Genomic DNA, 17,779 nt, shown 5'->3' with positions numbered 1-17,779 from the left:
TTCCCATCTCCTCCCTCTATGCAGCCTGGAAGCTTCTCTTGTATACTGGTCTGAAAGCGAGTATCAAGGGTCTTTTTGTAAAGATCTTACATCTCCTTAAACATTGCTGAAACCACTTTGGGGGAGAAAACAAAACAACTCTTTACAACAAAAGAACCACCTAGAGTCATACCTGTAAAATCTTTCCTTCACTAGAGACCAATCAGCTTTATATTTTTTAACCCAAAGGTAAAATCCAGGAAGACTGAAACCTGGGAGCCACTCAGGTTTCAAATTCTTTCCACCTTTCCTTTTCTATGAAAGCTTACCAACTGAATAGCTGATGGCTGTTAGATTTGCTTATATGATCTGCAACAGGAGAGGATGATCTGTACATTAAACCTGACTCTTTAACACTCCAAGGTAACATTGCTAAATCAAATCATCTCCCACCAGCTGGAAAGAATGATCAAATAGGTTTTTGAAATTGAGGTTCAAATTCACCAAATCTGTTTCTGTAAAGGACAGGATAATTGGTAGAAAACCCCAATAGATACAAGGAACTAGCCAATTTTACATATCATTTGTGGTGTTTAATGTCCAATTTTCACTTGTTAAATAATCATGATCAAAGAATCATTCTCCAGGCATTTCTGGTACAATCCCCAATCAGGTGATAGACAAACTGGAAAATGTGAAATGTGCATCATTCTGAAACAAATCAAGATCTTCAAATCACCTGTTATGACCAAATGGCTAATACCCCCATGAAAAGAGCACCATTGTGAAGATAAGACAGAGGCCAAAGTACACAACTAATTAACAGAAACATGACATGCTGTCCAAAGAGTTATCTATCCTGTGTCTACCAGAGGGCTGGCTCAGTTTATACCGTTATACACTAGCAACCGCTACTCCTGAAGCCAGTCTTTTTTTCACATGAGCTAGTTTCTCTCTATCCTCAGCTCCTTGGAAACCACAGGGTTGTCATGGTAGCTGTTATCAAGGAGAAGGGAGGGAGAAGATGCAGACAACATCCTGTTTCTCTTCTCTAACGAGGTATAAGGCCAGGTGCCCCCTTTGTCTACACAGACACTATGCTCCCTTATGCTATAAGTAAGGTTGGCTGAGTTAGGGTTTAAATAGTCCATTGCCATTGGGGTCAGTGCTCTCTTTCTATAGGAGAAAGATCCTTGCTTTGACCCCCTTCTCCCAGCTGCAATAGGTAGATTTGGGCAAATGCTCTTACTGTTTTGCTGGCATTCTTTTTTTTCTTCTATCTTCAGTGGAAATAGGGAGACAGGAGTGAGTTTTCTGTTTTGTACACCAAGGAGAATACAGTTGGCCCCCAAGATGGCAAGGGGACCAGGTACATCCCTTCTCTCTACCTGAGCATCTTCCTTTCCACTTTGTCTCCATCAGTGGAAGTGCCCTTTGAGATGAAAACACTTCCTGGTCCTCAAGAGATGCTTGAAAATTGAATTAGAGCCTCCACTTCTCTGTGACTTGCAGGTGGGGAGTCACCATCTTAAGCATTTCCCATTTCTAGCAGGAACCAGCTATGAAGCAAAATGACTAAAAGAGGTACATAAAAGGGGAGAGTTCACAGAGAGACGTTAATCACCACAAGACCCTCCTTTCTTGTTACACTTGTCAAGTAAGAAGAGGGCCAGTCAGTGGCAAAGGCAAAGAGTTAACGTGGGAGACGCAGTATTGTAGGCTGTGTGGTTAGAGCCTCGCTATTAGAGAAAGGGAAATTTCTACAGGAAATCAGAACTTGGTGCCTCGGCCCATGAGTTTCAGGACGGCAAAGTTGTAAGTGGCAGCAATCATGAAGGTGAGCTGGAGGGAAGAGAGAGAGGATATGAGTAAGAGTAGAAAAGGCAGCTCTCCATCCTCCAATCCCTTTGGAAATGAGGAAGAGTAGGAATCAAATCATAGCTAAATAAGAAAAAAACTGGAGTTCCCGTTGTGGTTCAGCAGGTTACAAAGCCAACTAGTATCCATGAGGATGAAGGTTCAATCCCTGCCTCGCTCGGTCGGTTAAGGATCTGGCATTGCCACAAACTGAGACGTAGGTGGCATATGTGGCTCAGATCTGGCATTGTGTGGCTATGGCATAGGTCAGCATAGGACCCCTAGCCTGTGAACTTCCATATGCCACAGGTGCAGCCCTTAAAAAAATAAAAAAAAAGAAAAGAAAAAAAAAAAAACCCTCCAGTTCTGCAAAAAGCAATACATCCAGGCTTTTGCTCTGTATACTTGACTGGAAGCCAGCCCTCTCTGAGACATTTTATTCCAATGGCCCAGGCCCCAGAGAATTAACTTGACTTGACAAGGATTTTTTGCCACACCTCTGGCCCAGCACTGAGTTTTTCTCAGGGATGTGAACACTTCATGGGCTCTACCATCATTATACCTATGTATCTGTGTGACCTGGGCTCATGGGGTGCTTGCTCTAGACACATTGCCATGCCGGGCGCCACAGCCTTCCCCTGCTTGATGCATCCACTTATTTCACTCAACTCTGTAGAAAAGCCTCACCAGTGGGGGCCAGGAGTACTGCAAGCTGATCCTTGGCTGTTGTTCACCATTTATTCAATGACTTGAGAGATAAATTGCTTCAGCCTTCAGTACCCTAAGTATTTTTTTTTTTGCCACACCCACCCACAGCATGTAGAAGTTCCTGGGCTGGGATCGAACCTGCACCACAGCAGTGACCTGAGCCACAGCAGTGAAAATGCCGGATCCTTAATCCACTGCACCACCAAGGAATTCCAGTACCCTAGGTCCTTAATCTGAGCAATGAATGAACAGCAGTGTCACTGTGGCATAATCAGTGATGGTACTGTGACACCATCAGCAGGACCTGGTACATAGAAGTGCATTATAGTAATAACAATTCTAATAATGTTAAGAGGTCCTTCCAGTATTTTCAGAAGAGTAACTAAATCCCTTGGAGGACATCCAAGATGGATTCCTATTTACAGCATATAGAATCCCATGCTACCAAAAATCATGTTTAGTAAGGTTTGAGTGTTCTTATCACTGACCTGACCAGGATGTGTTGAGAATTAATAGTAATTTCTGACTGAAAAGCACTTGACAATGTTACATGCTCTGTAAATGCACTGTAGTTTGTTTGTTTGTTTGTTTGTCTTTTTAGGGCCACACCTGCGGCATATGGAGGTTCCCAGGCTAGGGGTTGAATCGGAGCTGTAGCCGCCAGCCTACACCACAGCCACAGCAGTGCTGAATCCGAGCCGTGTCTGTGACCTACACCACAGCTCACAGCAATGCTGGATCCTTAACCCACTGAACGAGGTCAGGGATCGAACCTGCATCCTCATGGATGCTAGTCAGATTCGTTTCTGCTGAGCCACGACAGGAACTTGTATATTATTATTATTGGCCATGAATCTCTTTCCTCCTCTTTTCTCATACCACTTTTCTTATTTCTATCTAGTTTCTGAAATTACTCTGCCTTGCTGACCCAAAGTAGGAGGACACAGTCTCTACAGTCTGCTGCCTCTGCCCAGTAACTTCTCTCCAGCATGTCAAGGTTAGAAGGAATCTCTCTTTTTACCTTTCAGCATAGCTGTCAGTGCTGCAAGCTGATCCTTGGCTGTTGTTCACCATTTATTCAATGACTTGAGATAAATCTCTTCAGCCTTCAGTACCCTAAGTTCCTTTCTTTTTTTAGCCACGCCCACCCACAGCAGGTAGGACTTCCTGGGCCAGGGATTGAACCCACACCCCCACACCACAGCAGTGACCTGAGCCACAGCAGTAAAAACGCCAGGTCCTTAATCTGCTGCACTACCAAGCCATCCCAGGACCATTAATTTGTCTAGATGACTCAAAGACAACTCACCAGGGAAACCAGTGTGGCTGCAGCCCCCACAAAGGCAGCAATAAACAGGTGGAAGGTCATTTGGAACTGCAAGAAAATGCAAACGGGAGAACTGGGTCTCACAACAGCAAAAATACATTCTGCTGCAGATCATGAGCACAACTTTCTGGATGTATTGATATCTTTCTGTGTGCTCATTTGGCATCTCTAACAAGTTGTCACTTCCTTGAGTGTAGGCCTCCCATTCTTCAGGGTACACCATAGCACCTGACCCCCAGCACCCAGAACACAGAATAACCATAAAACCGTGTCATCCTTCCACATGATCACCGGGTTCCCTATGGTTGTGCCCAGGATCCCTTAAGTTTAATTTAAAGCAACATTTTGCTTTCAAAGAAATGGTTTACTGCCTTCTTCCTTAGAATTGACCTTTTCACCCCCGCCCACCTCATTTGTGTATAATATCCATCCTCAATGCATCGTTTTCCTTTTTCAAATGTACTTCCTTTTCAACAAGACTGAGAAGTTCCAAACTGGAAGTGTTTTGTAAAACCTATGAACGGCTGTGCACATCCCATTTCCTTAGGAAGACATTTGAGTAAAAGAATGAAAATTTTCACTTGGGGGATTTTTCCATTAAGCTCTGTCTTTACCTAAAGCAACAGATTTCTCTTTTAAAGGCGGAAGTCCTAGAACGGAAGGCTTTCTCTGTGGTTCTAAGGAAGATAGATCGCTTACCATAGATGCTCATTGGCTCAGGCATACTCAGCCAATATTATGTAGAAGGCAAGCTGCTAACTCTAAATCCAGCCAAGAGAAATTGGTCGTTAAAAAATCAAAGATGGGTAGAAATTTTATGGTAGTAGACTTTCTATTGGAAAACAATTCAAGGGCCCACTCACCTCAGCTGTTTTGCAGATGGACAGAAGGTTGGAGCCACACACCTTGCCAGGGAAAGCATTCCATGGGAGAACACCTAAGTAAGACACAAATATCAACCCATGTGAGCTTCACAGGGTTATGGGGCTACCTGGAGGACTTGTTCCATCTTTAATCATCCTCAAAATCAGAATCCTCTCTTCTAAAGATTTACCAAAAAAAGGAGTTCCCATGGTGGCTCAGTGGTAATGAACCAACTAGTATCCACGAGGATGAGGGTTCAATCCCTGGCCTCGCTCAGTGGGTTAAGGATATGACATTTCCATGAGCTGCTGTTAGGTCACAGATGCAGCTTGGATCCTGCATTGCTGTGGCTGTGGTGTAGGCTGGCAGCTTTAGCTCAGATTCGACCCCTAGCCTGGGAACTTCCACATGCTATGGGTGTGGCCCTATAAAGACAAAAAACAAAAAACAACAAAAAACAAACAAACAAACAAAAAAAACCACTTACAAAAAAAATAGAAGGTGGTATTGAGCAGTTGTGAAGTGTGATGTTCCTTATTGAAATGGGCTGCTTGTGGGTTGGGAACAGCAGTCAACTAGGATAGAACAGTGTAAACAGCCAAGCAAACTCCCACCACTTCCAAGAAGTTCCTTTCTCAGGGAAGAAAGCTCTCCAGTTTCACTGGAGAGGGCTTAACAAACTAAGATATGGACATCTATATTTTTATTTTTCCCCATAACTACCACTATCCTTCCCCTAAGCAAAAAATCACATAGAATGGATAAACAACAAGGTCCTACTGTATAGCACAGGGACTATATTCAATATCCTGTGATAAACCATAATAGAAAAGAAGCATATATATGTATACGACAAAGAATGTATATGTATGTGTGTGTGCGTGTGAATGTGTGTGTGTATAAATGAATCGCTTTGCTATATAGCAGAAACTGATAAAACATTGTAAATCAACTATACTTCAATAAACTTTTTTTAAAGAACCACATATATAGTGCAACTATAGGGGGGAGGGAGGGAAGCCAAGCCACCCTAACTCACCATACATTCTGGCATCAGCACAGAGACTGCCTATGCTGGCAGAGGTCTTGCTGGGGAAGGCAATAGACTGGCAAGTGGTCCAGGTGTTGAAGTAAATGTACACAGGCACAGCAGAGCAGGCAAACACTAGGAGCCACACAACGGTCAGGGCATAGGTGATGCCCACAAACTAAAACAATTGATATGGGTAGAGGGGTTAGAAATCAGCATCAGCCTGCAGACATTGAAACATCAACAGGGAGATCCTGGAATGGCATGTACCAGACATGAAACCAGATTCCAGGGATCTCCATCAAAAGAGACGAGTAAGCAGGGCACCTCTGCCAAATGTCATTGGCAGTATCTACTAAAGAGCTGGCCCCAAGTATGACAGAGGGTGGGGGGAATGGGTGGGGGTTGGAGTGAGGAGGACCCCTGGGTTAGAGAGGCTTCAGGAGATTGTTTGGGCAGATAAGGTGTGAAGAAATCAAAAGAGATCTTGGAAGAAAGTCGTGCCATTTAAATGCCGCAAGCTGAGCTTCAAAAATGTTCCTTGTCAAAGGACTTTTGACCCCTAGTGATTGAACAAAGCCAATGAGAGATTTAAATTTCGGATCCAAAAACCTTTCTAAGCCAACTGCTGTCCATAAAAGAAATCACAACCCTTAGACATTCATCCCCCAGAGGATCTTTAACTCTAGAGGCTGGAAACCAACGTGTACCTCATTGGAAACTTGGATAAGCCCTGAGACAAAGATAAAGCACTAAATATGCAGATGTACATTGATTTCCTCTGGAATCTCCAGCAATGCAGGATCCCAGAATATTGTGAATTCCATATTGGAGCCAATAATTTAATTTCTATGATCCACCTTCCCTCTTGGATCAGGTAGGTACCAAGATCTCAATCCCAGGAGTAGCATTTTAGACTCTTGGGCAGGCAACCTACTCTGGTGGTCCCCGCTAGGAGGGGAGGAAAGGGGTTCCAACATATGGCTTAGAAATGGTCTGATCGTACAAAGCATCCCTCAAAACTCATGCTTTTCATTTTGAGATGAAATTTTCTAGGGAATTTTGGAAAAGGCAGGCCAAGCCGGCTGGGCACCACGTTCTTCCTGACCTTGTTGTTCAGCTGTAGCCATCACGTCCTCACTCGAAAGCCAGGCCCCTAGAGAGGACCCAGCCTTGGGTGGGGGTGAGGCCACAGACTCATGCCCAGTTGTTCCCCCACCCCTTGTTATTGCCACAAAATCCTGAGGATGATCACCTTGTCGGGATGTCCTAGCCATTTTCCCAAACAATGACACACCCGCTCCAAAGAATGAGCTTGATGTTGGCCTCTGGAACCCCTCCCCTTCTGGCCCCCTGTTACCGTTGCACTCAGGCCCTTCCCGCAGATGGTGGTCTTGTAGTCGCCAAAGATCTGCCTGACTGCGCCGGTGGTGTAGAAGCCCTCAGCCAGCAGGAGGGCCCCATAAAGGAAGAAGAAAGAGGCAGTTCCATAGATGACATACTGGAAAGCATGGATCCTGCATTGATGGAGAAACAAAAAGTCAGAAAATCTTATGAATTGAGGACCCAGGTGCCTTGCTACCTAAGTTAGTTGGACACTTGAGAGGGCACCTAAAGAAGGCTAAGGATTCTATAGAGGAATCACTAGGTTCTTCCTCTATGCTTCTACCTTATCTTTATTGAAGTAAGAGGAGACAGGGAGCGTGTGGCCAGAAGCATGTGCTCCTCACCCACACCTGGCTTCCTCTGTGACCTGAGGAACTGGAGCCCTACTCTCCTGGGCCTGACCCTTCAATAGGCACAGCCTCAGAAGTGAGAGGAGAGAGTAGGGAGGCAAGAAGGAAACCCCACACTGTCCAGTCATTGTGCCTCTCCCCAGTTCTTGATCTGGACCACTGCAGAGGCTCCAACTCAGTCCACATTAACCCTACCTAGCAGAAATGAGAACATGTGAGACAAAGCAAGGGGGGCGGCTAGGAGAGGGCAGATCTCCTCTCTGAATGTGGCATTCTCCCATCATTTTGGGCTTCAAATGTGGCTCAGGTGGAATTGGCACACAGAAGGGAGACCCAGGAATCCGGTCTGGCTCTACACCCATCCCCTACTCGTCACTAAAGTACTGATAACTTCGGCATCTCTAAGGTTGAGAGACAGGAGAAAAAGGGGTTTGTGTGATACAACAAGTACTTACACATTGATGAGATACTCGTAGTCCTGGTAATTTTTGGAGAAATAGGTCTCAATTAGCTTTTCTGTGCCAGTGAGTGCTTCATGTCCACAGCCACAGAAGAGTGCCACCCCAAAGAAACACAATCCAGTGGCCACCAGGGAAGCAAAGGGGGCCCCTACGAGGCATCTCGCGCAGCACTCTAACAAGCCTAAGGAAGAAGGAGGGCAGACAGTCAGGGATGTACAGTAAGTAACACATGCCAATCAGCCCTCTCTGCCAGCCAGGCCAGGCTCTGTGCTCACACACACAGATGGGGTGGCCACCCCAGGGGCCAAAAGCAGGGGAGTCTAGAACTTTAGACTTTTTTTCTTTTTAGGGCCAATCCTGCAGCATACAGAAGTTCCCAAGCTAGGGGTCTAATTGGAGCTGTAGCTGCCGGCCTATGCCACAGCTACAGCAACACCAGATCCTTAACCTGCTGAGCGAGGCCAGGGATGAAACCTGCATCCTACTGGACACTATGTCAGGTTCTTAACCTGCTGAGCCACAACGGGAACTCCTAGAACTTTAGACTTTTAGAATGTGATAATTGACCCCCAAGCCATGCTTTATTCCATTCTTGAAGCTAAATCATTACCTTTAGTTCCCGGAATCCATGTGGGCTTTTTTGTTGTTGTTTGTTTTGTTTTGCTTTCTTTGGCCACACAGGAGGTATATGGAAATTCCCAGGCCAGACATCGAACACTTGCCACAGCAGCAACCCGAACTACTGCAGTGTCAATGCTGGATCCTTAACTGCTAGGCTATCCACTAGGGAACTCCTATGTGGATTTTCTTTTTTAAATTTTTTTTAGTCACACTTGTGGCATATGAAAGTTTCCAGGCTAGGGGTCAAATCAGAGCTATGGCTGCTGGCCTATACCAGAGCCACAGCAATACCAGATCTGATCCTCATCTGTGACCTACATCACAGCTTGCCGTGATGCTGGATCCTTAACCCAGAGCAAGGCCAGGGATCTAACTCCCATCCTCATGTATACTAATTGGATTCTTAACCTGTTAAGCCACAATGGGAACTCATTTTTTTAATTAAATTTATTTTTATTAAGGTATAGTTGATTTATAATGTTGAATCAATTTCTGTGTACAGCATAGTGATCCAGTCATACATATATATACATTCTTTTTCTCATATTATCTTCCATTTTAATAAGCAGTATTCAAAGTAGCCAGCTAGAGAGATGATGCAGGCATTCCCTCCTTTCTTACAATTCTGCTTTGTTGGTTTTAGTCATGTATCAAGTCTTCTGGAGCATACTATGTGCCCAGCATTTTGCTAGGTGCTATGTGGGATGTGAAGGCATAAAAGACAGAGACTCTGCCATGTGGGAGTTTTTTGTCTACTAAGGAGAATGAGCTGGGCTAGGTAGACCTAATATTTTCAACTAAGGATTCCAGGCAGCCAAGTACATAGTTACAAAGGGTGAATGCCCTTGCAGTTCCAGGAAGGGATGAGTGATGGCCAGAGATATTGGTATTAGTCAGACAGATTTGAGCCTCCAAGAGCATTCCAGGTGGGGGAACTTTGCCAACTGCACATTCCTGGATATTCCTGAGCATTGTATGTATTTGCTGCCTGGAAGGCTTGGTTCTTTCTAATCCAGATGTGTGGAGGGAGGGCAGTCCAAAGGAAAGGAAGGGACAAGTAGAGGACAGGAGATATTAATGGAAGGGCAACAATTATTCACAATAAGAAACATGCAGACTGAATGATTTGGAGGGGCACTTTGCATGGTTGATATGACAGCTTGGCCAATGTCCCCACCCTCCATCCTACACTGGATTTCTGTCAAAACACCTACAAAGAGACTTTATATGAAGTCAACAAAGCGGGAGTTCCCTTCGTGGCTCAGTGGTTAATGAACCCTACTAGGATCCATGAGGATGCGGGTTCAATCCCTGACCTTGCTCAGTAGGTTAAGGATCCAGCATTGCCACAAGCTGTGTTATAGGTTACAGATGCAGCTCAGATCCCGCGTTGCTATGGCTCTGGCGTAGGCTGGTAGCTGTAGCTCCAATTTGACCCCTAGCCTGGGAACTTCCATATGCCGTAGGTGCAGTCCTTAAAAAGCGAAAAAAAAAAAAAAAGTCAACAAAGCATGAAACATCTTTCTGGTGTGACAAAACTGGTGTCTTAAAGTACGAAGAGTTCCTGAGATCTCTAGACCAGGACATATGGCAGGGTTGCTGAGAAACAGGACAGGAATGCAAGGACTCACAGGCTCTAAGAGCAGCTGTGCCCCAAGTGCTAGCACTCAACTCAAAGGGGTCCCCTGGAGTGAAACTTAACAAATATCCAGAAGATTGTTGGATGGTTATCTCTTGCCTCTTAGCCAGATCCCCAAAAGTTGGAAGAAATGGAAATGTTAAACTCTTCAGAAATGAATTATAGAAGTTCCCTGGTGGCCTAGCACTTAAGGACTCAGCATTGTCACTGATGTGGCTTGGGCTACTGCTGTGGCTCAGGTTCAGTCCCTGGCCTGGGAACTTCCACCTGACATGGGCATGGCAAAAAAACCATATGTATACACACACACACACACACACACATGCACACACATATATACATACACACACACACACACACACACACACACATATATATACTGGTTTTATCCATCTATTCACACATCATATAGATATGATAGATGAATTATTTTTGTATATGTAATATGCATATATAGATTATGTATGTGTGTATACATACAGACACAAATAATCAGCAAGCGTGCCAAGAAGTCGCTATTTTGAAAAAGCATGGTGGAACTCCTTACAAAAATAAAATAAATCATATTAATTTTTAGGTTTGGATTTTTTCCAAGGCTCGCTTGTCTATACCAGGGTACCAGAGACTAGGGGAGTCCTTTGCCTGCCCTCTTAATACTTGTAGTTTCTTCTTAGCCCTGAGTGCTCAAACATCTTGTGATTTGCATGGCTGAATTGCATCAGGGTGAACAGATTTTGAAGGATGAAATTATCTCTATCATGAGAAAGTTAAGGCAGAAGCATGTGTCTCTGTCCTCAGCCATAAAATGAGTGAGTCCTATCACCCACTGTCTCCTAAAAATGACAGCCCTTCCTTGGTGCTCAAAGAGCCTCTTCCTCACAAATTCTTGCATGTCACACCAGAGATGAGGCTCTGAAGCCCAAGCCATGCAAAATAAGTAGCTAACGTTTGCAGCAGATCTGAATTTTCCTCCCTTCTCCAAGAACTGGCACGCTGCTCTCAGGAAGCTTGGCTTCTATAGGAAGGAATCAATTTGCAGCTGTGTTGCTTAAGTGGAGGCAGAGTTTACTTAGGGTGAACTTTGTAACTGCAATTGTGCTTGGTTAGCCTCATCAGAGCTGGCCCATGGTGTGTGTGTGCACGTGCCAGGGCGGGGGCACATGCATGATTGCCAATGTGCACACACACGCCTATATAGTATACCAGAGAGAAAAACATAGCAGTTGAAATTGAACATTGTCCTCTGGAAACATTGAGAAATTTATCTTCCTTTTTCTCACCCCATTAAGATACTACATGCATCCTGGAAGTCAAGAAGCTTGGAAATAAACAGAGCTGCCATTTTCCTTCTCTGCCTCTCCAACTCTTCCCCACCCCCAAACTCTTAGACTCTTCTAGTAAAGAAGGTCTCTGAAGCCTGGGGGTGGGGGAGGGAAGGTCAGTGACCCTACTGTTCCCTCTCTCCCCAACACAGGGTCAGGGCTTGAACAGAGCCCTCCATAGCTCCCCTGGACAAAGAAGCCTTGTTTTTCCCTGAGCTCTCAGGAGCCTCATTGGTATTCCGCAGGGGCCTGCAGGCCTGGGGGTGGGGAGGGGGTCAGACCCAGGGAACAATGGAAGAACTGTTTGTTTAGCCCAGAGTAAGGAGAGCCATCCTCCCAAACTAGTGATCGTCTTGTGCCCACTCACTCCAGCTTTTTCACCCTGGAAGGGGGTGAAAATTGTGGTGCAGGTGTGATCAGGGATGGAGAAACTTGAACTCTTCTTAGAGAATTCCACTCTAAGCTGATGCCCTCTCCAGTGTTGAAAAGATGGGGGGGGATGCCTCTTTAGTGGATCTGGTCCCTCGATCATCATTCCAGATAATCAGAGTATCATATATAGTGTTCTTACCAGGTGATAAAGGGCTAAGCCATGGGAGCAACTCTGAATCATCAACTCATATTATTTCTTCTTACATCCTTTTTTCCTCCATTTTCTTAAAGCTGAAATAACTTAGCACCCCCTTTTTCTGTTCCACTGCCACTTGAAGCAAGGTACTAACAGGACATAGGCTTCAGTGAGTCTCTAACATGGAGCAATAAATGGGCCTGGATAAACCTATCAGTCCTCAGCTATAGACAGTTCAATGATACCAGCATAAGTATCAGATGTTCATCTCTTCACATCTAAATGAAGTGTTTGTTCTGGGGGCATTGAAGTTCAGCAGAAGTGAAGTATCTCAGTCAGTCAGTCCAAGCCAAAAACCCAATTTTGGATTCCAGCTGGGAGAAATCAGAACATGCAAGACATTGTATCATCAAAGTAGTTGACAATGAAAACATTCTGAAAAAGGTCTATTGGATTCGACTTTGATGTTTTTCCACCCAAGAAATGTCCTTGGAAATGCATGAACAATAATCTTAAGCCATAGGTTCTCGATTTCAGAAGCCTTCATGGTTGAAAGGATGTCAGTTTGATTCAGGAAGGCTGTGAGGGATCTGAAGAAGTTCTTTGGGTGTCTCGAGATTCTCACATTTCCAGGCTAAGTACAGACTACAGCATGGTAGAGTTGGCATAAAAGAACTATATCGTAGTAATATCATCCTATGTAACTCAATTGAATTAAACCATTTCAATGAGAGGTAGTAGAGAAAAATAATAACCCTTCCCAGTGTTTTCCTTTCATTTCTGTTAACTGGATTCAGCACAATTATTAAACATATTAGCAGTAACCTAGACACTACGAGAAACAAAAGGGAATTATAAGGCCCAGTCTTTATCTTCAAAGACATTCTCATTGAGGAGAACAAACCTGTCTGTGAATCAAAGACTAAAGCTACTATAATCTAGTGTTGAAATGTATATAGCCAAGTCCTGTGGGCAAAATGTAAGCAAAGTAGAAGTATTCAGTGTTGGCTAGATATATCTGTGAACTCTCAAAACTAGTCTAACCAACCTGTGATAGAACTCCAAGACTTTCTCATCAATGCCCTTCACAGGAGTCTGACAAAGATCAGTGACTCTGATCCAGATTCATGTCTATTCTTATCTGAGGGACGGAGCTGATTCTGATGCTGTCTCTTTAAGTAGAAGCCAAGAGCTCCCAAGCCCTCCCTCCTTTCCCATGCCCTGGGCACGCCTCAAGGACCAGCTCTATGATGGAAATTCAGTGTGAATCTGGGAACCCATCAAAAGGAGGAGAGGAAGGGCTTTCATCGAAAGGGATCGTAGAAAGAGACCAATTGTGCCTTGCACAATTCCCAGCCTGTCCCTTGAATCCAATTGACAAAGGGAGAGATAGAAGAATCCTATACAATAGAGCTAAACAACAGACAGGCTGATTGAGTGAAAAACTGGCCCCATCTCCCTAAGTCTCTAATCTGCACTACAGTCTTACCCTCCTCCCAGAATCCACCCCTTAACCTCACCCCATGAACAGAGGCCCCCTTGATCAAGGCCTTTAGCAGTTGACAGGGCCAAGATGCTAGAACAGCCGTGACTGGTACTGGGGATAGATGGGGATCAGTGGGTGGGTTCTAGGAGTAAAACAACAATCATCAGGAGGTGCCAGAGACAAAGACTTTTGCTTCTGGCCTTAGCCTGATCAGACAAAGCCCTGCCTATAATCTTGTCTTTCCTACATGAAATAAGCATTTATACCACATTCAAGTGCTGGAAAAGAGCCCCGCAGCCACTGAGGCATGTGAATCGAAGCTTGCTAGATAGTCAGGTCATGCAGACAGAGCTAAATAAAAAGGAATCTCCACCTCTTCTTTGAACAGGTATTATTAACACCATGGCAACAGCATCAGGACTACCTTGTTTTCTATCTTCCCTACTCCTCCCCAAACACACACGCACGCACGCACACACAATGCATGTACTCATGGGTGCACACACCCACGCATGGGTGCCCATCTATACCCAAACATTGGGAGGCTGAGGTAGAAGCTGGATTGTTAAACTCCATCCCTTACACATTGTCTTTGCCTCACCCACCTCTGGGAAGGTGAAAGAGAAGCACTTGGCACTAAGCTGCGAGACAACAGTTTCTATGCCTTATTCCTTAGGTCAATCTCCAACCAATTCCTCCTCTCTCCTTGGTTGCAGTGGGAAGCTGATCTAGGGATCCTTGTCCTTTTCCTTGGGATGTCACTAACTCCTGTCCAGAGCCCTACCTGGCAGAGAGCTCAGAGGCCAGTGCAGAGTTGAGAGGTCACCCTTAGGACCATTTTTAAATCACCGAAGAATAATAAACCAATCAGTACCTGCTGAGCTTTTGATGTGAATCTGATGCTGGGCAGGCCGTGACAGTGGGAAAGGAAAGGAAAGCCTCTCTGTTCACCCTCTGTTGCTATGACCTTGGCTCATCAGGTCACTGCTCTGACTTGACATTCTCTGGATCTGAAGTTCTGTGGGCAAGGAAGGCACTTCTACTGCCGCTTTCTTTCAGCACCAAGAGTAATATCCTGGGGATGGTTTGCAAGGCTTCAAGATAATACACAAACAGGCTACAAGGGGGAAAAGATACCACTGGTTGGGGTTCTACCTTCATGGGTTTGAAGGCTGTATTTCCCCTCCCACCCATCTCTCAGGGGTTTCCTGGGCCTTGTTACTCTTCAAATAGATTTGAGAGCATAGTTCAAGTCGTCAGGCTATTGAGCAAACCTCTGGCTTTCCTAGCGCAGAGACAGGGCAAAAAAACCCTCAAAGCAGAGCAGACCTTTCAATCTGCCTGGCTCTCCAAGAGTTCCCCTGGTTCTGCAGGGCCAAGGTGGAGAGTGGGTTGGGGAAGGCTGCCTACAATCAGTTTGGCCAGTATCTCTAGGAAAAGTAAGTGTGCTGGTTTGCATATGCTTTCTTTTTAGCTCCCAGCATCCCGACAGCATTCTTGCCATCGTGATGGGATGCAGTTAGTCTCCAGGCATTTTATAAAACTGAACCCCTGATCTGCCTCCACAATTCGTGCCTGGGCTACACTCACTTACTCTGAGCCAGCCAAATTTAACACCGCTCGGCAAACAGCCACCTTTGGAGGGAAGCGTCATAGTCTGGTTACCAGGGTAACAGCCACTGCTCTCAGACATCAGGCTTTCAGGAGCCAATGTTTTGCTCTTCGGTAATGGCATTATGTCACTGACCAGAAAATTATTATTTACTGCTCTCTGGCTCATTTCCGGTTCCATTGTTATCCCAGAGACTTATTTGCGACATCCCTCTCCCAGGATGGGATAAGTGTTAATGAACTATTAGTTCTCCCTTAAACCTTTTTTGGGGACTACTGAATTCCGTGTTACTCTTTACTTCCAATCCTACAACCAATTCCAGTCGAGATCGTGAGCTCCCTGTTTCTGGGGTGATTAAGCAGAAGCTTAATTGGCTGTTGTCAAAGGGAATCCTGCATTGAGAGTTAGCTCAGACAGCTTCTAAAGTTCCTTCCAATCCCAGATTCTGTGATATAATTTGTCTACTAAGATAAACAGCAACGCACTCCATGTCAGAAGTAGTAGCAATTCAGTACCTTGTAGAGGTGGTCTATTATTTACAAAGTAGTTGCGATACTTTGTTAAGTAACTGAGAACCCAATAGCTACTCCCTCACATGCACCTGGCCCAAGTATGAGTCAACCCCCAGGATCTGGGATCCAATACACAATTTCCACTGTGCCAATATCTGTGGCAATCTCCTCTGGAGGAAATCTGCCAGCCTCCATAACACGAAACTGTCCCTATAGTCACGTTATACGTTCCTGCCTCTTCCTCAGGGCTTTCATCTCCTAAGGAAGTAATAGTCAGCATCCTTGTTTATTCCCTCTCCATTTTTAATTCACGACCTACCCAATAGCTGTCTGATTGGTAGGGTCCCTGATGTTACCTAGGGCAGGAATTGAGGTCCTCCAACATTCACCTCTCACCTGGCCACACTCAATTGGTCCAATGACTCTCACCCAAGTGCATAAAGTACATATAAAGAAAGCCCAACCACTCTGGAAAGAGTAAAAGTCAGCCTGTACATGTATTATTACATAGTAATTGGTATTATCATGATTTACAATTGTTAAAGAGATTGTTCATTTTCAAAGGAATTTGCACATCATTATTCCTTGATTTTTACAACCCTGAAAGTAGAAAAATGGTTATTCCCATTTTCCAGATGAGGAGGTGGAAATTGACAGCAAACTACCCAACATCAAGAAGTTCATAAGTGGCCAATCTGGGATTCAAACCCAGTTGTGTTAACTTCTAGTCCAGTGCTCTGCCCTCCTAATTATCCTGCCCAGATACATGCTTCAAAGAGCTCTCTCAGTGTTTCAGGATCAAACAGCCTAAAGGCTGACACCAGCTTAATATAATTGAAAACCTATTTCCATGGGTGTTGTTGGAGCCTTGTGGGATTGCATTTGATGGTGAATACACAAGACTATCAATTCTTGTTTCATTTAAGATGTATTCAAGTTGCTGCTCTTGTTTTGCCAAATGTGAGCAATGTCTACATGTTTCTGTGGCATCTTGTGTGGACAGACCCTTGTGCTCTGCACATCTTGCTCAGAGACTAGACCTCAGTAGTGCTCTCTACAGAGAAGCCCTCAGTACTCAACCACGTCAGCAAGAGCCCTAAGGTCCCAGCAGCCTTCTCGGCATAGCAGGGACTTAGAGTCTGAGCCATGCCCTCAGGAAGGCTAAGTCTTTAATATTTTCTGGATATGGTCACCCATGCATGTGTGCGCATGCACACACACACACACACACACACACACACATACACACACACACATCCACAGCCCTACCCATATCTGTTCCCTATGGTAAAGCCATTGAGGACTTTTCTTTCATTTCCTGAACCTGAGATTGGCCCCCTCAGCCATGGCCAAGCCTGAGTCCATCTGACCCAATTCCCTTCTGATGCCAAATAGGGTCCAAATTTTGTATCAAGCAAGTGGTTCTTTTGCATATCGGAAGGCCAGCCAACCTTAGTTGGCTCCAGCAGAACCAGGGATGGCAGCTGACCGGGCCATTACCAAGGTCTGAGAGCCAGGAGAAAAGGAAGGAAGAGGAAGCCAGGGGTAGGAGGACACATGACCACATCCAGCCTGCCGGGCACTCTCTCCAAGGACCTGTGGGACTCTCCACGTGCCGCTGGAGTTCTTGGGCAATAAAGCGTCATTCTCAGTACAGCAGAGAAGGAGTTAAGCTAATTGTGTGCTGAGGAATTAAAAAGAAAACAAGGTCCAAAACACAACTCATTTAAACCATCAGAAACCCCGAACCCCAAAGTTCTCGCCAATTCCTATGCCTGCGTGAATCTTTCCAGCTAAAGTTCCTGAAACTCACCCATGTCTTTGGAATTCTGACTCCAGTTGTAGACGGCTGGCTAGTCTGCTTTGCGGCTGACTTTGTTCAGCTAGAAGGTTCCTGGTCTCTCCAGACTCCTTCTTCAGTCCTTTACTTTTCCACTCTGAGTATCTTTGTCCTCTTCTCCTGCAATGAAAAGGGCTTTCTGATTGACAGCCAAGCCCCTTAAAGGGACAGGCCCCGCTTTCCTCCTCCTCTCCTCCTCCCCTTCTCCTCCCCCTGT

General features: G+C 45.1%; 1 protein-coding gene across 1 annotated transcript; it reads right to left on the bottom strand.

Annotated features, from left to right (window-relative positions):
• Positions 1,254 to 8,144, bottom strand: PLP1 (proteolipid protein 1; the record flags this gene model as incomplete). The annotated part of the gene is given in 6 exon segments (NM_213974.1): positions 1,254 to 1,821; positions 3,854 to 3,919; positions 4,735 to 4,808; positions 5,775 to 5,943; positions 7,021 to 7,282; positions 7,957 to 8,144. Coding segments are annotated over 6 exon segments (831 nt in total), but the record flags the coding sequence as incomplete, so codon positions are not given.

This window comes from Sus scrofa, chromosome X (assembly GCF_000003025.6).
Source record: "Sus scrofa isolate TJ Tabasco breed Duroc chromosome X, Sscrofa11.1, whole genome shotgun sequence".
NCBI classification, from domain to species: domain Eukaryota; kingdom Metazoa; phylum Chordata; class Mammalia; order Artiodactyla; family Suidae; genus Sus; species Sus scrofa.
Note: the sequence above shows the minus strand (reverse complement) of the source record. Positions and strands in the feature narration are given on the sequence as shown.